Consider the following 22,791-nt stretch of genomic DNA (forward strand, 5'->3'; position numbering starts at 1 on the left):
ACAGACCTCTTTTTACAAGGCACCAAATCCCCATCACCATGCAAAGGCTCCTCGTCCTCATCGATAATACGGAATAACAGAGGAGACGAGGTTTCCTCGGCCGAATGAGAGATAGATTCAGAAGTAACCACTGTCGAAGAAGGGACCAGAGCCCGAATATAAGCAGTCGCAGTCAAAGGAGGGGTTGGAGCCGAGGACGTAGCGACTTTGCTTTTTCGGAACGCGGGGGCGGGAGCTTTCAACCTCCTCGAAGATCCCCTGGCCGAAGCTAGGAAAAACACAGGAAAAGGGGAAGGTCAGCAAAAGCAAACGAAAAGAAAAAAGAACTAAGACATCGATTATAAAGGGAACTTACCAGCCGAGGGGAGAGAAGGCCCAAACTTCTTGAAGAAACTGGACCACTCACGGATCCCTACGATGTGAGGGATGAGCCGACCAACCAGTTAAAAATGTCTTCGACCAAAGGAGAAGGCGAGGTCTTGGCTGCATGAGAAAAAGGCATGAAGTCAAAGACCAAGACCAAGCACGGGAGAAAACACAGACACCTACATACGAGGAAATTAGGTACTTACGAGTACAATTCCACGTCCTCGGTTCTGATGAAGAAGAAGTTGAACCAGAATTGGCGGTTAGCTTTGTCATCCATCTTCACCACCAGGCACTTGCCTCCTCGGTGGCGAAGGTTCAACATCGTTCCCCTATAAAAGCTGGGGGCGAACAAATGTATTAAATGCCGATTAGTCAGTTCGACCTCAGCTAGCTCAGCAAATTTGGTAAGCATCAATATAAGCTTATAAACGTAAGGCGCAAGCTGAGTTGTGCAAATGTCGTAATAGTGACAGAATTCCTCCGCCAACGAAAGGAGAGGAAGAAAGTAACTGACTTGAAAGGGATAGGCGTAGAAGGCATAGTACCTAGGACAATGGACCTGCACCGTATCCCACCCAGGCGGGATTAATTCGACGTAATCGGGAAGGACGAACTTGGTCTTAAGCTGTCCCAATTCCTTCTCCATCATCGCTGATCGAAAGGCTCCAGGGTCAGCATAAGGTGATTTGGAGAAATCATACCTAGTATCAAGGTTGCGAGGAATTATCTCATCCACCAACTGGAAACTTCTGTCCTCGGTGACAATGGGAACATTCTCCTCATGGGGGGGACACCATCGCCAAAGGGATCACATCACTTCCCTCGCTAGACTCAGAAGGCATGTTAGACATGTTTTGAAAAAAGAGAGAGAAGCATCGAGCAATGAAGAACTGAGAGTAATACATATCACTGGAATAGTGAGGAGAAGTTTAAGCCAAGGAAAGAGCAAGAGAGTAATATAGGGTTTCAAAACAACAGAAGACTCAAAACTTTAAAATCGCACCCAAATACCTCTATTTATAAGGATCTTGGCACCAGGACCGAAAACGGTTCATCATTACTGGTACCGGAACCGAAGCGGCAGGATCAATCAGGGGTCACACGCGAAACAAAGCAATGCATCGAGAATATGCGTCATAATGACGCATGACGTCATGATGTCATCCTAATTCGTGGACAACATAACTCCAACGAATTGACCGGAAAATCGAAGCGTTTGAAATAAGCGGCCCACGTAGGGCCACGTTGCCAGTTCGCCGTAATCACCATGACCTGCACAACTCGCTCGATTGTTTCGACCACAACGAACAAAATCCACTCATTGACCCCGCCTGAAGTCGGCCTCAATAAGCGGAAGGACTAACTGTATGAGTCAAAATTCGTCTTTAGAATATTTGAGCCAAGATAGTATTAAAGGAAGAGTTCTCAAGCCATCGTTCATCTAAATGGCCCAAGAAGCATCGAAGTATGTGGTCGAAGAGTCAATGAAAGTCGTAGTCGAGATGTCAACAATGGTCGAGGTCGAGGTCGAGTACCATTGAGAGAGCTCTAACTGCTAGTTTTCAAGATAGGATATTAAAGAGAATATTCTATTGGATATTCTCTGCACTTGTACTATTAGAGATTTTTAGAAACATGTCCCATATAAATAGGAAAAGAGACAATGATAGGGGACATGGGAAACTCATTTGTAAAAGCACACACTTTGACTTGAGAAAGAATATCATATCTCATTTGCTAAGATACAAACATCACATTTTCACTAAGATTCTCGTTTATACTTTTTCACCCGATCCAAGAATAATTCGAACAATCAAGGGATTGTGTATCACTCTTTTTTGTCAGAAAGAAGATCCACTTATTGCATCATTTATTGGGTGAATCATCCCTCATATTTACTTAAATATCATTTATTGTTGTTCATTATAATTGAATTTTACATTATTTGCTCTTGATTTCTAGGATATTTATTATATGTTATTGCCACTGTCCGACCAGATCCACACGATATTTATTGCTTCTTTAAAAACCCCATCTAAGGATATTATTGTTAGCTAAGATTAACCCTTATTTACATAAATTTAATTATTTGAACCAAGATCTATATTTTTTGTCAAACATAAGAGATAATTAATTTCGGAATTAAATTTGAGATGAGTTTATCCCACGTTTGGTTGGGATAAAATCGCGGTATAACTAATCCTAAGATTAGTTATCCCGAGATTGTAGTGCTATTTTTATCCATATAGGAGGGTGGCATAATAATTCTGGGATAACTTATTTTCCAACCAAACGAGGGTCGTTTGGTAATTATAGATAAGCAAAAATAATCGTGGGATAAAAATTTAGTATTGCCTTATCCCTTGTTTGGTTACTAATTCTGGAATAACTTATCACGTGATTACTATTCACCCTTTGGCAAGTATAAGTTATTTCGGTACTATTTTTAATATTAGTCTAGGATTAATAACCAAATACTCCCTCCGGTCCACAATAAGTGACCAATTTAACTTTTTTATTTTAATTCAAAATAAGTGTCCATTTATATAATCAAGAATAAATTCAATTTATTTTTCCAAAATTACACTTATGTACGTATTCCTAAAAAAAATTTTACTCCTTACATTAACTATGTTGTAATATTTAATTATGAGTAATTTAGTCATACTAACTATTTTTGTCTAGAATTTTATATTTTTTTAATGGGTGTGCCCAAGATAAATTGATCACTTATTGTGGACCGAAGGGAGTAATGACAATACAATACTAAACTTTTATCCCAAAATTATTTTTGCTTTCAAGCCTACATAAGCAAGTCCTCGTCCATTACCGGCATCCTAACCAAAACTTGGCAGAGTTATTGTTCCCTCCCCCACTCTCCCTTATAAATTGGCGGTCGTGCTGCATTTGGGGCGAAGCAATCGCGAAATGACAGTCCAATCGAAAAGGGTGCCTAATTTCATTCTTCTTCACTTCCTTCTCCAAATTTTCAGGGTCGTTATTTGTTTGGATCATTTCCCAATCCCAATTCAGCTCCCACCGTTGTACATCACCACTCGCAACGCATTCATTCATTCATTCCAGACGCAAATTTTTTACCTGAGAAGCAATTTTCTCCTCATAATTTTGATCCTATACTTTCCCCTCGATATAATTTTGATATTATTCTTTGTCTGTTTATACTCCCTTCTTCGCCCTTCGCGCAGAGGCCTATTGGGAATTGATCTCAACTTGCTCTTCGCATAGGGCAACCATTTCAAATTTGTAATTCGCTGATTTTCAAATATATAAGTATATATAAGGGCCTCTATTGACATGTCAATGGATATATTTATTCTAAAAGTAAAATTACTGCTTCCCTGCACTTTCCTTTTATGGATCATCCTTACAAGCTCCTTCACTATTCCCGTGGTGCTTTCCAAAACAGACTCCCGCCAAGGTACTCCATTTGAATCTTTACAAGCTTACATAGCCTACAAAATCCAAACAATATTTTAGCTTGCATGCTATTATTAGTTACTACATTGTTAGATATATATGTTGGAAATTTAAAAATTGTCTTTACAGTTTCCGCTCTCAACAATATGTACCAATATTTGAAGCCCTCTTCCAAACTTGACGGATGGAAAAAGGATGGAGGAGACCCTTGTGGTGATGATTCTTGGCAGGGTATCAAGTGCTCCGGTTCAGACGTTACTGAAATGTACTGTTTTCCTTTTCTTCCTTTTAATTTTTGTCATTTCATTTACTATTACTGACAGTGTATAAATCTTTTATACTATCAGGACAATTTAACTGGTTATAGCAAGTTATTACTGTATGGTGTAAACGATTTATACACTGTCAGTGCACAAGTTAAATTCTTACTTATACTATAGTATGTAAGGAAAAGAAAGAATTTCCTTCCAGTTCTTTTACTAATCCACGATCTGATTGTTCCTATATTCTAACTAATGTTGCAGTGATTTATCTGGCTTGGGACTTTCTGGATCACTAGGGTTCCAGCTTGATAAGTTGGAGAAAGTCACCTACTTGTGAGGCCCAAACAACACTTGGATATTCGAAATTGGGTTTTTGTATTTGTGCTTTAATATGTCCACTGAAAGAACTGGTCCTGACAAAGATTAATTTGAATGTCATAGTGCAGTGATGTGAGCAAAAACAACCTCAAGGACAACATACCGTACCAACTTCCTCCTCGCACGCAGCACCTGTAAGTAGGCAGAGAAGCATTAAGTTTTTATACAAAACTGATTATGAAGTGTCTCCTCCGACTGCAAGTTATGATCACCTCCTTTGGCTGTCTTATTAGTACGATTATTTATTACTCCCTCTGTCCCAATTTATGTGAGGATGTTTGAGTGGGCACTGAAGTTAAAGACAGAAGAAAGATTTTTGAACTTTTGGTCTAAAACAAGCCATAGACATTTCTGTGACTATAAATCATCTCATTAAGGTAATATGGGAAGTGTAATTTAAATTGTTAGTGTCATTCTCTTTTGGACAGACTAAAAAGAAAAGTGTCGCATAAACTGGGACAAATGGAGGGCTAGTTAGCGTTAACCCTTGTTCAAAAGGTTTTCCTCTGCTCATATTGCGCCCTACCAGTCCCTCATTGGGTTCTTGTTCTGCAGTGATCTTTCTGGAAATCAATTCAGTGGAACTGTGCCTTATTCAATTTCTCAGATGGCTGATCTTAAATTTCTGTAATGGTTTTTCTCTTATTCTTTATTTTTTAGACTTTGGGCTTCATATCAGGTGTCAATATGCTCTTTTTGTTGTGCAGGAATCTTAATCATAATAAGATAAGTGGATCACTGAGTGATATGTTTGGACAACTTACTAAACTCACTGAGATGTAAGTATTGCAAATTTAGCAGCCAGTTTTTCTGTTTTCTGTTTGTTTTTATAAGGTCTTGCCTTCTGCAAATAAATTCATGAACAGCTGCAAGAAGAGATTAGATTCGAACTACGGAGTGAACGGTGCTGATAGTAGTAAAGTTGATTTATCTTAGTTTTTTCCTAGAATATATTTAAGTTAAAATTATCCCATTAGCCTAGTCCGCCTGCTTCATAAACATCGTCAAGTAAGATAACAATGCTTTTACATCCCCCTCTTCTCTGTCTGTACATTCTTGTATATCAACATGCATACATATATCCATAAACATTGTAGTGTGTCTAGTAATATACTTGCCTACCATATCAACTAACTGATGCAAATTCATCCAGGGATCTGTCCTTCAATTCATTATCAGGCAGTTTGCCTCAGAGTTTTAAATCCCTCTCAAGCCTCAGCAAATTGTAAGCTAATGCTTTGTTTTTGGGATCAAAATCTTCATTGCAGCTAAACATATTTACTCTGCAAGCAGGCACATGCAGAATAATCAGTTTACTGGATCAATAAATGTTCTTGCCGATCTTCCACTTGATGATTTGTAAGTTGTGCCATTAGTAAATTTACGATTCTAAATCATGGTTCTTGCAATTCCAGTAGTGTAGTAAGTTTTCCCTGTATTATATCGAGTTCCATTAATTATTACGACAGCTACGACAAGGTATTGAGTCATAGGGGTACTGTACCAAAAGGAGCAATCACATATGATTGACTGATACATTGAAAAGCTTGATGACATGGAATTAAGTAAGACATGAATTAAACAAATAATAACCAAATAGCTTTCACAATTAGACTTGCACTTGAACCTTTATAACACACTGATTCATTACTAAGCCAAATTTGTATGTACTTTTTCCCATTATGCCTTAAAAGCTGGGTTAGATTTATGTTCATGACTCTAAAAGAAACTATCACAAAGTACGTACTGAAGTGTGCTCAACATTCGAAGAGGCTAAGGCTGTATATTCAACAAAATGTTGGCAGGAATGTAGCAAACAACCAATTTACAGGCTGGATTCCTGATGAGCTGAAAGACATAAAGAAATTAGAGTGAGTGCTGGCTGAACTATTTGTTAACCAGTTTCTTCTTTAATGCACTGATATTTGCTTTTTTTTTTTTTTTTTAAGGACTGGAGGGAATTCTTGGTCTTCTGGAGCAGCTCCTCCTCCGCCTCCTGGGCAGAAAAGTAAACCTCACACCAGGCGGTCAGGAAAGGAACCTAAGTCTGGCCTGGGCATAGCAGCCATTATTGGGATAATACTGGGTGTTCTGTTGCTACTTATTCTTATAATTGTTCTATTTTCGAAAAAAAGATCATCACCTTCATCCCATTTTCTTGAAGAAGATAGGTTTAGCCAGCGTCAACGTTTCACTCCTCTTTCATCTCAGGAGTTATCTAGTGACACACGTGGCAACATGCGTGAGGACTTCAGAGGTAATTTTACTTTTGGCTTGCCAATCCCCCTTGTATAAAAAGAGAGACATGGAGGAGGAAAGGAAAGAGGAAATAATTTTTTTATTTGATTTAACCATCCCCTCCCCATCCCTCTTCCCAGGGGCCAATAGAGATTTATGCCCACTTTCCCTCCTTGATGCGAACTCGAAACCTCTTGGTTGAAAGTGGAGCGCTCTCACCACTAGAGCAACCTCTCTTGTTGGTCCACGTGTATTATTTTCTGCGTCTGACAGAAATTATCTCCTCAGATTCTTCATCCGCTACAGAAAAACATTTGCAAACCTCTTCTTCGATGGTTCTTAAGCGTCTTACTTCAGAGCGACGCAAGTCTTTTAATGAGAAGGAGTTGACACATCCTCCAACTTCAAATCATCTTAAGTCGTTCAATGATAAAGAGTTTGCAAATCCTTTGAGTGTGAAAAGAAGCAGTTCAGTGAACTTAGCCTACTATCCGTTAGCTGATTTGCAGAATGCAACTGGTAACTTTGCAAGTTCTCGCCTTCTTGGTGAGGGATCAATTGGTCGAGTATACAGGGCAAAATATCCAGATGGCAGGGTAAGCTTGACCTGATTTACAATACTGCTTAGTTTTATGGTATATTTGTTGGCAATTGGTTCATGCATTGGTCATGTATCCTCCATTATACATCATGAGAGATAGGATACATAGATTAATCAAGAGCTAATACTGTTGAGAACATGACCAATTCATGAGTAGTTGAAGATCTATAGTACTCCCTCAGTTTCAATTTAGATGATGTAGTTTAACTTTAACTTGGCACAAAGTTTAAGAACAAAAGTTAACTTTTGAAACATGTGGTCCTAAAAACTCAAGGGGCAAAAGCTTTGTGGGGCCATGACTTTAATGAGGCTATAAAAGCTTCTCATTAAGGGTAAGATTGGTAATATAAAAAGTTTAAAGTTAAATTGTTTTCAATTATAGAAATGTGTTATTTTTTTGGACCACACTAATAAGGAAAGTGTGTCATTTAAATTGAAACGGAGGGAGTAATATTTAAGCTTTTCTCTCAGTTTTGAAGGGCTCATATTCATGAAATACATTATATCATGTACATTCTTTTTCACCCTGCTTTGACGTTGAAAATAATTGTTCTCTATGGTCATTTCAAGTGAAAATTCTGTCTCAAGGCTCCTTTTAAAAAATTGAAATCTTTATAATTCTTGAAATCCTTATGGTAGTCCTTATGGATAATCACACAAATGATCTTCTATTGCTGCATGGAAGCTATAGTAAATTGACTTACATTTATTGTGAGTGCATAATGCTTGAACCCGTTACGTTGTCCTTATCAATCATTACATAGATGATCGTGTTCTGCTACATGTTAACTGTAGTAAACTGACTTAAAATTCCTGGTTTGAGAAATAACCTTTCTGTAGCTAACATTTGACCTATTCTTTGTTTCCTCATAACACGATAGAGAGTTCTGTTTCAAAAAGAACGAATTTCTTCCAGTCCTTTAGTAGATTACTTGCATGATAAAGTTTGTCCGTGAATATGCTTAGAGGTACTGTAAGCATAATTGTTGCCCGCAGAAATTATTCTATAATGATAAATGGATGAGAGGTCACTTCCTGTCATCAAATTACTTTTTGAATTTCTTGTATCAAGCATGGGAATTTTACATACTTCCTTGATTTCTGCTTTTGGAACCTTTAAGCACTACTCCATTTAACATTGCAATTTCATTAGTTGATTTTTCTTCTTTTGTCAGCTTACTATTTCAATGTCCCTCGAGAGACAGGTTATCTAGCTTTTCTATTCCTTGCAGCAGATAATTGCAATGTGAAGGTGTAATGTAGATGTCTCATGCTTCATTTTACTTCAACCTGCAAAATACTTCTGGTGCTACTTATTGCTTGGGTACCATTTCTAGGGAGGTTCAGCTGATGTTTATATAGTCTAGAAGTATTCAATCAGATTTATACTGTATGATAATATAAGGGAGAAACCTTACTTTTGATTTATTAGGTTCTGGCGGTAAAGAAAATAGACTCCTCTTTTTTCCAAGATGGGCAGTGCACAGAATTGGCAGACATTGTTTCCAAAATTTCCAAGCTTCACCACCCAAATATTGCTGAAGTGCTTGGTTATTGTTCAGAACTGGGACAGAATATGTTGATCTATGAGTATCTTAGGAATGGTTCACTTCATGAATTCCTACATGTGTCAGATGACTTCAGCAAACCGCTTACATGGAATACAAGAGTCAGAATCGCTCTAGGTGTCGCCCGTGCTATTGAGTAAGTCAAAACTCTTCCTGTTGTTTCTCTTGCGGTTGGTGCTTTCTGTTAATGCTGGTGTTGGTAATAAGTATGATTGGCACAGATTAACTGCATGTCTTTAATGTTGACTGACAATTTGAGCTTTCCACTGTAACTGATAATCCATCAAGTACAACATGCTCTTGATTTATATGAAACACTTTCTGAACCATTCTCTTCTCATATTTCAGTTACAGTTATAACACAAGCTGGTAATTAAAGATTCTTAGTTGTGTATAAACTGACCAAAAACTGCATGATTGACTGTTCATTAAGTACATCACATCAAAATTTAGATTTAACTATTAAAACCTAAATGTGGTGTGTTAATGAACACTAACTCATATTTAGAATTAAACCCTGATAAATGTGGTTCTCCTAATTGATCCTATGACATGATTTTAATTTGTGTATAGGTACCTGCATGAGGTTTGTTCTCCATCCTGTCTCCACAGGAATATAAAAACTTCGAACATCTTGCTAGACGTTGAACTGAATCCTCGTCTCTGTGAGTGTGGCTTGGCAATGTTTCATGAGGTATGTGATAATAGACCTTTGAAACAGGAACCTGCTAACTTATAAATGTCACCACTTGAAACAGGAATAGGATAAAGTTCTTTCTTAAAAGAAAAGAAGAAAAGTGGGTCATGTTACTTTTTAAATCACATGATATGTAGTCTATTGAAATGCCATACTCATGCTCTCAGTACCTAGGCTTAATCCGGATTGGTCCACATTTGCTAACTTATTATGCTTTACATATTTCACTTGGTGTTTTGGTGTCTACTAGAGAAACATCATGCTTAAATAATGTTATTTAGCTTTTTCCTTTCTTGTACTTTTGTAATTTCAGTGTTCAAGCAGAAACTTGGATGCTGGATACACTGCTCCAGAATGCACAAAACCTTCTGCTTATACTTTGAAGAGATGTTTATAGCTTCGGAGTTGTCATGTTGGAATTGCTGACAGGGCGAAAGCCTTCTGACAGGTGCATGGTATCCTTTGCATGTGTTAGCTTTATGGTTATCCATCAAAACATTTATCTAACGTATTCCAGATCGATGTTCCAGTTCAAAGCCAAGATTAGAGCAGTATCTGGTCCGATGGGCATCGCCCCAACTACATGATCTAGATGCCTTGGAAAAAATGGCTGATCCTGCTCTGCATGGACTTTATCCTCCTAAATCCCTCTCTCGATTTGCCGATGTGACTGCTTTGTGCGTGCAGGTTAGTTTCTTTAATTGAGAGAGTTCAACCTAGTATCTTTCTAGTTAGTTATAACCAATATATAGCCCCCCCAAAAAAAAAGATTTTGACTAACTTGTGATGACTGATGTTTTCAGTCGGAGCCAGAATTCCGACCACACATGTCTGAGGTGGTGCAGGCACTAGTCCGTTTAGTGCAAAGATCGAGCTTGAGCCAGAGAGAGGATCTAAGTGCATCTCGGCGGATAGATGATGACTACTGATACTGAGAAAACCAGTTCTCGGCCAAAAGTGAAGGAGCCACACTTCCTTACCAAGTGGGGAAGAGGATAAGTGTACTTATGTTTCTTTAAGTTACAAGGATGAGGCAAACCAGGGACACTCTCTAGAATAGGGACCAATCCCCCCGAACCCCTCCATAAAAAAATTCCCAATCTATTCAGACATACAAAAAAGTGACAACATTTTTTTCTTATTTCGTCTCCTCCTTTACGAAAATATAGTGTTAAGAGCGTAGTGGATTTACCCATCAAAGGACCGAAGACTCTTGTACGTGGGGTGCGTACTTTGAGTATCCAAACCGCTTTACAGTATACTATTCTTGATCTCGTATGATTCTTTTGAAGTTTAGTTCAATGATCGGTTTGTCATGGCACATCCCTTCAATAGCAGAGTCTCTCATCTTGAATTGCCATGCATGTAACTGTGGCTAACTTAATACGCCCTCTGCGTCATGTTATATTGCGGGTTCGCAGTACAAGGGGCAAACTACTTAATTTTCTGTGTAAATTCAGACCTAGAATCTTCAATCTTTTTCAACTGCTTTTTGTGGTGATGCAAGAGGGGAAATTCTATAATTTTCTGCTTCAAATGTGAAAGAAAATTTAAGGAGAAGGAACCAAATGCTCTTTCGTGAAATCTCTTCAAAGAATCTCGTTGGAGCAATCAATTCTTAAGAATGGATTTGTCTTGTTCAGAATTGTAGGAACAACATAAGAATGCAGCAGAATGCACATGTTAAATACAAACAATTTTCATCAATGTCCTTGGTGAATTTACAGAAGCTCTCTTGTTGCTTCACCATCAAGCATAATCTAAGTAAAAGCTAAATATTTGCAAATTAAAAAGCATTGTTATCAGCGAGTCGTCAACCAGCTTAAATATCCTTGTTACCTGTGAGAAAATCACAAAGCTACACAGAGAATTCACACTTTGCAAAAATACACCCAACTAGTCGCCCTGAACTGTGTTTGTGCTGTCCCTTCTCCTTGGATAACCCGACAAACATGTACTGATCAGTTGTGAATTCCTGGCAAGCATGTAAACGCATAGAAAGCAGAGTCCTGCATAAGAAGTAATATAATAGTACCAAATTAGAACAAATTAATGATATTTTCAACGTTAGATCATGGAAAAGAGAAGTACCCACTGGCCACTCTCCCTACTGCAACTCGCCATTAATCACACAAGTTTTTCACATATTTTGAAGGAAAATGTATATTAGAAGTAGAGGAAATAGGAGAAGAATTGACTTTACCGGCATAGGCAATGGTAACACCTGCCGCTATCCTTCCCAAAACTGATAGCACATAAAGAATAACCACAACCTGGAAAGGTATATATGTAGGATAGTTATAAACGTTACACGAATCCATTTTTCAGTTACTTCAAATTCCTGTTTGAGTTTCTACATTAATTATATCTAGCCTTCTAGCCTTCTGTCGGATTCAACTGAACTCATAACTTTCGATACATATTATAAACTTATGTATAAAAATCCACTAAAATTATTAACAAATACTCATTTTGTTTCAATTTACATGACACATTTACTTATTAGTCCATTCCAAAAAGAATGACATATTTTTATAATTAGAAATAATTCAACTTTAAACTCTTCATTTTACACATTTTAACCTTAGAGCCTGTTTGGAAAACCACTTTGAAATTGAATTTGGATGTAATTGGGTGTAATTACACAGTTTGGCATGTTTGTTTGGCCAAGTAATTACTTGGTCAGCAAGGAATTGGGTATAATTTGAGAGATGTAATTATACTCTTCAATTTTCAAGGGGGAGGTGAGAATTAGTGGTAATTACATTGTGTAATTACAAGGTTACTTTTTAATTTCTCCCTTTTTGTTTTTATTTTAATTTATTTTCTTTATAACTTTTATTTCCATTATTTTAATTTTTTATTTTATTTTTACTTTCTAATTTCTTTTTTAATTTTAAAATATATTTTCTTTGTACATTATTTATCTTCTTCTTTTTCTCTACATTTACTTCGTGTGATTTCATGTACTTGCTCGTATATTTTATTTCTTATTTGTTTTATTTTCTTCATTTTGCGTAACTGTGTTATTATTCTAGTTTTTGAAACTACACCTCCTACTATAAGAAATAATGAGTCATTAACAAACATGGCATATAATAAGTGATGTCATTAAAGTAATATTTCGTTGTTGAATAATGTTATAAACTTATTATGTTTCCTAATCTTAAGTTGTATTGGAACTTATTTTTTTTATTATACTGGAATTTGACATACGTTAAAGTATTTTTTTTGTGGGATTTTGAAATTGTGTTATATTTATAGTTCCAATTTACTTGTTTTAGTAATATTAGCTTGTTATTTCACACATTGCATGTTGTTCATTTTTTAGTTAGAATTGATAGATTAATTTTATCAAACATTTGCATAATGTTATGACATTATATTTATAAATATTAATTTATTTTATCAAACATGCATTCCATGATGTTCTTACAAAATATATGTTTTTAGTTTTTATAATTAATTAAACTAAATATTATTAATTTGAAATATATATATCAATTATTTTTACAATATTAGTTATAAATATATGATTACTAATTAGTGTATATCCAAGAAAACATATGCATCTTAAATACCAAATCTAATAGTATCATCTATACTTATAAAAAATCATTTATATGCATATATTTATTATATTAACTTTTAATCTAAGTGTATAATTACATGACTTGTACAACCAAACATGCTTGTAATTGCACTGTAATTACGTTATGACAAATAAACAGGTCGTCGTAATTACTAGGTTGTGTAATTACTGGGCTGTGTAATTACTACCCTAGTAATTATACCAATTCCAATTACCATATGACTTTCCAAACAGACTCTAAATAAGAATCTTTTATAATCACACAAATGTCATGATCCTACAAAGTTTTTATCCCTTAGGTTTTAAGATCACAAGTTTCAAATTTTTTTTTTTTTTTTAAACTTCGTGTTAAGTCACACTAAATATAGAGGAAGTATTATATAAACCTATAATTTTAGAAATACAATAGTTTAATCGCAAGAACCTAAAAGCTTAACTCCTAGAATTTAAATCCGGACTGAAGCTGGTTAAACATAACAAGTAGATGAGAAGTATAAATATATAATATCAGAAAGAAAAAAAACAAGCGAAGTAGTGTGGAACCTTAAGGAACAAGCGCTTATCATGGCCAGTAGCAGCAACACGGAGAACAGACTCAGCGGCGCCGATAGTATTAGCGAGGCAGGCGAAGACGCAGTTTGCAGTGTCCTGAGAGATCTGCCACTCTATCGGATCCACAGGAACAGAGATGTTCATCTGACGAAAAAGGAGGCCGAGAATTGCGAGGGAGCAAAGGAGTACAATGAAGACGTCAGAGACGAGAGAGACGATACTGGAATTCCGATAAGCACAGTGGTAGTAAACGAGGCTGCCGCAGATTATTAGTACGAACGGCACCGGAGCCGCCACATCCCTCTTCTTCCTAGGGTTCTCTGTCCTTTCTGTAGTAATCTCCTCGTTAGCGTTCAATTCCATTTCCATGGCGTACGCGCTTATTCTTCGTTAGCCAATACGGACGATTTATTTGAATGGGTCAAATTCCGAACGTTTCTTATTCTAATTCTTACGGTTGCGACTACTTTATTCCAAGTGTTGTATTCAAACAGAACCTTCTTCAGGAAAAAACTGCCAATATACAGATTTATACCCCTACAAAAATATACTACTCGTTTCCATAGAAAGTCGTTAAGAAATCAGGAGCCAATATGTCCGTTCCGTTTTTAACCCCCCTCTGTTTTTCTATTGCCAATACTTTTTTTACCTAGGGGCACTGTTAGTTGGGCCGCTTATTTTATAAAATTTATACCATATCAATTTTTTGATTATTCTATTATGTATAATCAAAATTAAACTTTTCGAAACCGTTGGTTTTTCTTCGGTATCGGAACGGTTCGATTAATTTTCGGTATTTTTTAAATATCATGTAAAATTCACCGGTAGAAGTAAAATGCAATAACATACTTCTTTTATAGGACTTAGCAAAACTCTCTAGACATTTTTACTGTTTAAAGGGTGATGAATTAAAAAAATGAAAGATGGCTAGAGTATAGATCCATCAACTATTCTATAACAACGTAAAAGAAATCAAGCAAAGGCAAAGAAAATATAAGTCACACGAGTGAAAAGATATTAACCAAACTGGGGCTCAAGAATAAAGCATATAGAAGATTAAATATTCAAAAAGATAAATCTAAATTATATGAAAGAAAACATATTCAATACATTGTAGTTTGCTACTCATAATCACTAGAATACTTTGTGTCTTGCTAATGAAGATACTTGAAATAACTTAGTTTAAGTAGAAGTAGCATAATAGGTTTTAAGAATTAGTTACTTTGAGTTTAATTATTTGTTGGCTTGTAACAATTTTCATAATTCCAAGGCCCAAAGAAAAATTTAATGCATTATTATTTTTAAACTTACTATATAAATATATTTTTCACATGTAAAATTTATTCAGTACGGTTTGGTATTTTTTCGGTTTATTTTTATAAATAAAAAATCTACCCTAATCATCAGTGTAGTTATAGATTTATATAAAAACATACGGTTTCTTTAAAAGAAACCTAAAAATCGGTTCGGTCCGGTACGGTTCGATCGGTTTAGTCAGTTTACGAATATCTGTCGATACCCCTACCTATTAGTAGTATTAGTATTATTCTTGTATTTACCTATTCTGTAATTTTTTATATTACATGTTATATCCTTTGCGGCGGCTATCTTATTTGTTTTCCTCAAGTATTTCCAATATACACTCGTCACTATTGTTTTTCTCTCAAACTTGCTTTGTTTTTTCTTTGAGTTAAGGGTCTATCGGAAACATACTCTCTAGCTCATACAAGGTAGGGGGTAAGGTCTGCTTATTATCCTTCTTAGACCTCACTTGTGGAATTACCTCACTTGTGGAATTACACTGAATATTATTGTTGAATACTTGTTTTCTTTTCACAAGATATTAAACTATTTTAGTTACTTGTTGCGGAATTATTATAATTCCATTTTTATACTCCTAAGGCTCCACGAAATGATGTTAAGAGCTTATAATTAGTAGGACTCTTTTTCATTTTCCATTTTTATTTTTTAACCGAGCTAAAAGGAAAAATGATTCTTTTAAGTTTTTTTTTTAGTTTCCATGTGATGAAACAAGTTTTGAAACGATAAAAATTAAAAAATCGTCCCACAATGACCTATATTCATAGATTATCTGATGTTTGCAGAACTGAGAGTCGTAATTGGCATAATCACAAGACTTGCAAGAAACGAACACAAGTATTGGCATTAGAAAAATTAGGAAAGCCCAAAATTGTTAGGTGACACATATTTACCCACGCGAAACCTAACCACTGCAGGTTTTGCCCAGAGATTAACGCAGCCCCTCACCCTCAGCCAACTGATCATCATATGATATATACTGCCCATGGATAGATTTGAAGATTTCCAATATGAATGTAAGCTAATAAAAACATACAAGGACTTACTAAGCATCTTGCTTCTGTAAGTTTTAGAATTTTGGCACAACAGACCAGCAAATGCCAGGTTTCTTTCCTAATTTTGGTTAAAAAGCAACAGCAAAAACTATCATCATACGTTGGGGGAGGGGCGAGGGAGCTACCATATAAAAACTTACATGCGCTTGATATTTACACCAAACTGGTGAATGCAACACAAGTGTCTTTTGTAAAGATGTTTAGCTACCCATGATTAAATTGCTTAGTTTGGTGTAAACACCAAGTGCAAGTAAGCATTTGCCGCTATGTCACTCGTATGAGGCTTATTAAACCACGTGGAACGCATTGCTAAATGTCTTTTCAACTAGAAAACCACCATCACTAAGCAGTTGATGAAGAATGTCCACCCTATTATACAGCCAATACAGAGGGAAAAAAGAGGACAATGGTTTCTCTAGCAATTCGAGGGTGTTCCTGATCGCCTGCTAACAAGGAAATAAGATAATAGAGGGGTCTCTCTGCAGCTTGCCGCCATTTATATCTAGCTTCTTCATTTTTTCTTCACACCAGAATAGCTGCTCCTTACTAATTCTTTCCATTCTTAGGACCCTATTCATGACTTTAACATCAATTAGACCAAGCAGCAAGTCCACATCCCCTGGCACGGTAGGCCATGATTTCTTCTTCAAGTTTTTCTTTCTCTTCCTTAGTTCCTTCAGTTTCACCTTTTTCTGCATTTGAGAGACTCGGAAGTTATTCAGAAAGAAGATCAACAAAGCAACATCCAATTGTCTCAAAGTAGCCCTTGCTAGCCAAAACAAAGTGAATGAGCAAAACTACATTATAACCAATTAGTGAAAATAGAAAATGGATATCAATTTAACGATATCAGTTCAACATTCAATAGAAAGGAATCAGAGGAAACGTAGGATTATTCCAAGGCAAACTTCTAACGCTGTAAAGAAACTATGGGTTTTTGGCCCGAGACATCCTCCTGTTTTTATTATTTAGAAATCTTTCAGAAAATAACCTTTTACTTTCATATTAATTTATGGTTCAGAAATTCTGTTAGGAGGAAAGCAAGCAAAACTTTCCCCTTGATCTCTTAATAAGAGCTGAACTAAAATGAATACCACAGAGAAGAGTCAAGAAAAGGCTTCTGAAAGAAGAAAAAAATATCACTGATGATATGGACTTTGTTCTTCCGCTTCATCACAATTCGAGAGACGTAATCACATGTCATAGGAATATCCCAGAAACTGCTGCTTCAGTTCCTTGTGCAAAAATTGTAAAGAATCCACAGGAAAGAAAGATGGGAAGAGAGAGAACTAAGTCAAGAATTTTGACTAGACAGATTCGAAGGCAAAACCTCAATTGACTGATGGTGTTACCCATCTTTTCATCTCGTGTGTAAAATGTCAGAAACAAGTTCAAAGCCTTCCCTAAATTTTAAGCAAACACACATATTTTCTATATTTCCTTTATTTTCTGGAGTATTAAAAGGAAATATCTTGAAATTCTTCTAACACAAACACTAACCATATTTCCTTATAAAATGTACAGAGACAAAGGTAAGGTACAGAGCATAGGATGGTCTAACAGAGAATATCAAACCAATGCCTCACCTTTTCAAGAGAACATTGAATCTGATGAAGGGGCGTTGACATCTGGTTCTGGCTTCCGAAAAGATTGCGGACACTGCCAGACTTCTTGTCCATCTTCACAAATAAACGAAAAGTGAGGATTGAGCTTTCAATCACTTTAAGTAGATCTAGAGCAAGAACTGGCAACGCATCATCTTCCAATTTCTGTTGATCAGAACCTAAACATGAGAGATTAGATTAGTTAGCCAGATCAAGAGGAAATCAACTTTACGAACTCCAAACATCAATGTTTAATATGCATTAACCTTCAAATACGACGCAAACTTTTGCAAAATGCATATTTTTAACAAGTCCAAGTATTTTGCACTGAAAGAAAAAACATGTCTTTCATCGTTAGGAAAATCAAATAAAAACATCTAAAGGATATCAGTACTACCTTGGACTTTAGGAACCTGAAGTAGCATTGGCAATGCTTTTCTCGTGCGAGCATAAATTTCAGGCCTCATACCAGGTTCAAAAGGTTCATTTTCAATAAACCGTTGTAACAAGACCAAGAACTGCTGAAATTGTTGAGCGCTGTGATTGTAGGAAATTGCACTCTCAGGTTGGCAAGAGATTTTCTGACTCAATTGCGTGTGTTGACAGTGAAGAACTTCCCAGGTCAAGCACAACTGAGCTACATAAGCGGTTTCAAGATCTTGATAAAGCTCAGCCACAGGCTGGTGCAAGTGCTCAGTTTCATCTTGAGATTCATCCATTTTCTTCAAGGATAGGCACCGAAAGGGGGAGACAAGCTTTTTAGATGCAGATCTTGGAGAAGAGGTAGTTGGAATATGAGAACCTGGAAAATCTTAAACTTTAATAACCTCTAAGAAATTTTGTACTCTTGAAGCTGCAAATTAGCTCTCTTTTAGAGATGTTAGTAGAGGATGAGAAAACTACAATAATTACACTTATTAAAGCGCTGTTGAAGCCAGAGTATGACCATAGACAAATGAGAATTATAATCTACATAAACTAGCATGCAAAGAAACACAAATAACAACCACGTGAGGAAACTTTCCACACAAAAGATCAACTAGAGGGAGAATTAAAATAGAAACGGAGAGTCAAGTGCTCAGTATAAACATCATTACAGTCTGGTTCTTTTAAGGCTCGCCTTTAAAGAATAACTGTCTTAGCTCTGAATGTCTTTAACATGATAATACTCTGTTGTGATTTCACAATATTAAAAAACGTTTTGTTTATTTTGTAATACTATTTAAAATAGTTGCTTCAGAACACTTTTTGAGTTAGGTTTAAGATTAAAAAAAAAAAGGAAATAATCAATTTACTAGTTCTATTGAAAGGAAATGATCTATTGGAAAATTCAAGTGAACTTGTCAATTCAGTCTTCCATTGGAACAGCAAGTAGAGTATTTGGTGGGAATTGTTCATTGAGTGTTCTGTGGAAAATTGTATTTTATAAATGACCCATTCTTTTGCTGTTATGGCAATAAATAGCCACCTTGGTTTGAGTTCTAAAACACAAATATTTCAGCAAGATGGCAGCTTCACACTTGTTTTTCTCCATATCACTATCATATCTCAGTATATAAAAGTCAATGAAGGGTTATTCTAATTTCCTTCTGAAGCTTGTGCAAGTCGAAGAAGTCTATTGTTCAGCACTGTAGCTGAATCTTGGGAGGTTGAACACTGAGGAATCTATGCATGTCTTGGTCCTCTTCCCTGCTACTTAAAAGTGAGCCATCGGTACAAGACAGTAAATTCTATATAATCCATGTACTATAGAAGTTCCAAAGGAATCCATTAGAGGAATGTTCCCCAAATAAAATTGATTATTTTTGCATATCCCTACTTTTTCTCCATATTAACACCGATAATTAGCAAGATTATCCTTTCTTATTGTATTTTTCAATTGACTAGCAAGAATTGTAAATTCATAATTTAAGGAAAATATTTCTTCGATATTATCTAATATTACTCGATTATTTTACAAATTGTAAAGATGGTTCCAGTTTAACATTTGGAGCCACTAGTGCAAATCAAGGCAACCAAATTTAATTTATCGGGAAGGAAAGCAACATATAGTCTGGAACTATTACCAAATTCTCGCAGCTGCTGAGCATGCAGGCGGTCATAAAACAGCATTTGTTCCGAGTATTTATCATAGACAGCATTGAACCCAGACCAAAACTGTCGTCCTTCTGCTTCAACGTCCCTCCAATCACCAGGATTCATGTTAGTCTGTTCTTCTTCATCATCTGCTTCTTCATCTTCTGGGGCCGACTCCTCAGGAATCAATACCATAAAACTATTTCTCCTCAGTTCCTTCAACCTCCTCTTTACTTCATTGGTGATGAAGTCATCATCGTCGTCTTCTGGTTCCGCATTAGTGGTATCAACATAAGCTGATTTGCCCACATTACCATTCTCATTTTTTTGCTCCCCTGGCAGTGGAACATGCTTATCCTCTGTATCAGCCACTGGTTCAGGTTTATGGGCCTTTCTGAACTTCTTCACTTTGAAGAAATCCATTATCAAACAAACAACTTCCTTATCAAAGCCTAGGCAATAATTATTCTTCTATTTGTCCCTTTAAATAGATATACAATTATGCGACCTCTAGTTAATCGTTCGCGGTGGCTTCCAGCACAACTGACAGAACTCAATCAGATCCATAATCTAATTTAGGCCCATTTTGAATCTCTGATCCTCAGATTCCACACCATGATTTAGCTTCCGGTGTGAAATGCCCAATAAACTCCCAACAAACATTCAGCGTCTGCACATTTTTGCAATTAGAAAAACTGAAATTAATACTTCAGACTCAAAGAATCTACTTAAAGATATAATTAGTAAATCTAAGAGCGATATTCTGAAAATGCATTCAACTTATAATTCAAATTTTGGGAGAAATCATGAAGAAAAAAAAACTTTTTTTGCTGATTTAAAGAGGGCGATAGAACTTAGAAGGAAAGATTCCAGAGGTCGAAACACATAAAGTAAGATCACTTACAGATTAAGGTGGAGTACACTCAGGAAGCTAAGCCATTCGTAAGTACAGGGGAAACCCTAGAATCGTTGTTAACGAAAAGGAATTTGAGGAGTTAAAAGGGGTTTAGGGTTCAAAAAAAAAGGCAACAAAACAATGGGTTAAGTGAGTGCGGTTTTACTGAGATACATTAGTGTGATTTAAGGAAGCAGAGTGCCAGAAATGTAGTAATGTTTCATCGATATTGTGCAGTTTGTTACACGTTACAATGCCGAGAAAAGGAAAAATATAGAAAAAAGGTGAGAGAAAGGACAAAAAGGCAAAGTATTTGATTCTCCTTTTGGACAAACCAACAGTCCAACAGTTTTTTGTACTAATGCAAAATTAATGAAGCATGATGAAGACGAAATGAAAGAGATTTAAGCAAAGAGATTACAGCGATTTTTGGGTGGGGTGGTTTGGGGGAGGCCCTTTGAGCCGAGACAGTGTGCATGGGGTTAAGGGCTTTTCGTACAGAGAAATGAGAATATTGTCAGAATCTCTGACTCGCTTCGCTGCTTACCCAAAAAAGCCGCGAAAATAAGAAAAGTTTTGACTTCCCTTGGCTTCATTTGCGTAATCCGCCAAAAGTTACGAATAATGTTGGTTCAACTACCTTTTCTTCTTCTTTATTATCCAAAATCCCCTACTTAATAATGGTATTGTAAGTAGGTCGTTTGTAGAGGTAGAGTTACAATTTTAATTTTACGGGTTTTGAATTTTAGAACATGATTTCAAGTGTTAATAATTGGATTTAAATTTAATATTTATATATGTTTACTCGAAAAGTCGGATATAGTTAAATTTATAAGTAGTTCTAAGGATATGTGATATAGTTTGACATAAATCGTACGTAGAAGTGGAAATGTTTAGATTCTTGACTATAAAAACGGGATATAAATTATTGAACAAGAAGAGTGAGTATGCTGAGTAAAACAAGCTCAAGATATTTATTCTTCAATAAGAGAAGTAGTTTTTTGTTACAAGGTGTGGACATGCCCTGTGCTTACAAGAATTCCTCTTTTATAGTAGAGGGATCTTACTTTATTTATAATAATAAAAAATATACAGTGGAGAACCCTTGATGAATTGTCTCTTCATCGATTCCCGTCAAGATTCTCTCCCCTAGTGCGGTTGCAACGGCTCTTGTCTGCGAGCTCGATACTGGCTCGAGCTCGGTATTGGGTCGACCCCTCGGCCTTAGTTCGAATTCGACATTCGGGGTAAATGTCAATGGGTCAGTGCATCTCGGACAACCTTGACGTTGTCTTGCGACTCGATTTGGTCATGGGCTCGATAATGATACCGAGTCGATTCCTCGATCGGTCTTGGAGCTCGAAGCTTGTTTGTACTATCTTCGGAACTCGTCTCGAAGTCTCACTTTGGTCGCTTACCATTCGAACTCGATCAAACGTACGAAGGCCGAAATCTATTTCAACCGTATACAGATAGTCCCCTCGTTTCTCAGGAAGAATGTGGTGAGAAGCGATATGATTTCCAACGGCTCGATCAGATTATAAGCTGACGTTTTCACTTGGCTCGATCATGATGTACGTGATAGCTGTCCCGTCGATTTAGTCTTTCAAGTTATTTAATACATGTCAGACGGTGGCCGGCCACCGCTGATACTGAACCGCCACGGTATAAACTTATAAATAACCCTTCCATTTATCATTTACAACTTTTACATCTTCAATCTTCCAAATTTTCTTACTCTTTCTGACTCTTTTTCGTCGCTTGTAGAGCCACCTTCGCTAGCATTTGGCACCATCAACCTTTCATCTTCCTTTGCTTTTCTTTTTCTTATATCAATGGCAAAAACTTCAAAAACCGTACCTCAGAAGGAGAAAGCTTCATCTTCACGGTCGTCCGGCGACAAGGCGCCGGTGGAGCCGCCTCCCCACGAGTATGTTCCTGGCCCGTGTACTCTAAAGATCGATTTTAAGGTTGAAAATCCTTCGTCGGTTCCGGGTCGATGTGAGCATGTGTCGATGTACTGTGTTGAAAATTCCCTCTCTCGAATAGAGCATCATCACTCATGTGGGGGGGGGGGGGTTTTAAGTGTTTATACTTACCCCTTCACGTTGGGTCCCGGCGACCCAGTGATCATTGATTTTTGCA

At 36.5% G+C, this 22,791-nt stretch overlaps 3 protein-coding genes across 4 annotated transcripts; 1 reads left to right on the forward strand and 2 right to left on the reverse strand.

Moving 5' to 3' along the window:
- The first annotated feature begins 3,203 nt into the window (after positions 1-3,203).
- Positions 3,204-10,870, forward strand: LOC107782429 (protein STRUBBELIG-RECEPTOR FAMILY 5-like). Its single transcript, XM_075243948.1, is given in 17 exon segments — positions 3,204-3,808; positions 3,937-4,072; positions 4,332-4,403; positions 4,517-4,582; positions 5,004-5,075; positions 5,156-5,227; positions 5,602-5,673; positions 5,742-5,807; positions 6,254-6,319; positions 6,398-6,705; positions 6,975-7,282; positions 8,720-8,991; positions 9,429-9,549; positions 9,866-9,936; positions 9,938-10,000; positions 10,083-10,239; positions 10,356-10,870. Coding segments are annotated over 17 exon segments (2,172 nt in total). The 5' UTR covers positions 3,204-3,684; the 3' UTR covers positions 10,482-10,870.
- Positions 10,871-11,220: 350 nt separating this feature from the next.
- Positions 11,221-14,198, reverse strand: LOC107782427 (reticulon-like protein B22). The gene is made up of 3 exons (XM_016603313.2): positions 13,688-14,198; positions 11,756-11,825; positions 11,221-11,561 (listed from the first exon to the last, which is right to left on the reverse strand). Exons 1-3 carry the CDS (start codon positions 14,063-14,065, stop codon positions 11,449-11,451), a joined length of 561 nt encoding a protein of 186 aa, XP_016458799.1. The 5' UTR covers positions 14,066-14,198; the 3' UTR covers positions 11,221-11,448.
- Positions 14,199-16,352: 2,154 nt separating this feature from the next.
- Positions 16,353-21,053, reverse strand: LOC107782426 (uncharacterized). 2 transcript variants are annotated; one of them, XM_016603312.2, is made up of 5 exons: positions 20,656-21,053; positions 19,742-20,421; positions 18,073-18,477; positions 17,658-17,854; positions 16,353-16,763 (listed from the first exon to the last, which is right to left on the reverse strand). In XM_016603312.2, the coding sequence occupies exons 2-5, from the start codon at positions 20,172-20,174 to the stop codon at positions 16,518-16,520; spliced, it is 1,281 nt and encodes a 426-aa protein (XP_016458798.2). In that variant the 5' UTR covers positions 20,175-20,421; positions 20,656-21,053; the 3' UTR covers positions 16,353-16,517. The 2 variants fall into 2 exon arrangements, with proteins under 2 accessions (XP_016458798.2, XP_075100050.1); XM_075243949.1 differs by having other exon boundaries at positions 16,709-16,840; positions 20,656-21,051.
- Positions 21,054-22,791: the final 1,738 nt, after the last annotated feature.

Source organism: Nicotiana tabacum, chromosome 22 (genome assembly GCF_000715075.1).
Source record: "Nicotiana tabacum cultivar K326 chromosome 22, ASM71507v2, whole genome shotgun sequence".
Classification (NCBI taxonomy): domain Eukaryota; kingdom Viridiplantae; phylum Streptophyta; class Magnoliopsida; order Solanales; family Solanaceae; genus Nicotiana; species Nicotiana tabacum.

Excerpts from the sequence above, each read along its gene's own strand:
- LOC107782427 (XM_016603313.2), bottom strand. The coding sequence starts at position 14,065 with ATGGAAATGGAATTGAACGCTAACGAGGAGATTACTACAGAAAGGACA. Across the intron at positions 11,826-13,687 it reads ATAAGCGCTTGTTCCTTAAG|GTTGTGGTTATTCTTTATGT; the intron begins GTTCCACACTAC and ends ATACCTTTCCAG. Across the intron at positions 11,562-11,755 it reads TGTTACCATTGCCTATGCCG|GACTCTGCTTTCTATGCGTT; the intron begins GTAAAGTCAATT and ends CTTCTTATGCAG.
- LOC107782426 (XM_016603312.2), bottom strand. The coding sequence starts at position 20,174 with ATGGATTTCTTCAAAGTGAAGAAGTTCAGAAAGGCCCATAAACCTGAA. Across the intron at positions 17,855-18,072 it reads TCAGGTTCCTAAAGTCCAAG|GTTCTGATCAACAGAAATTG; the intron begins GTAGTACTGATA and ends TCTCATGTTTAG. Across the intron at positions 16,764-17,657 it reads TTCAATGTTCTCTTGAAAAG|AAAAAGGTGAAACTGAAGGA; the intron begins GTGAGGCATTGG and ends TCTCAAATGCAG.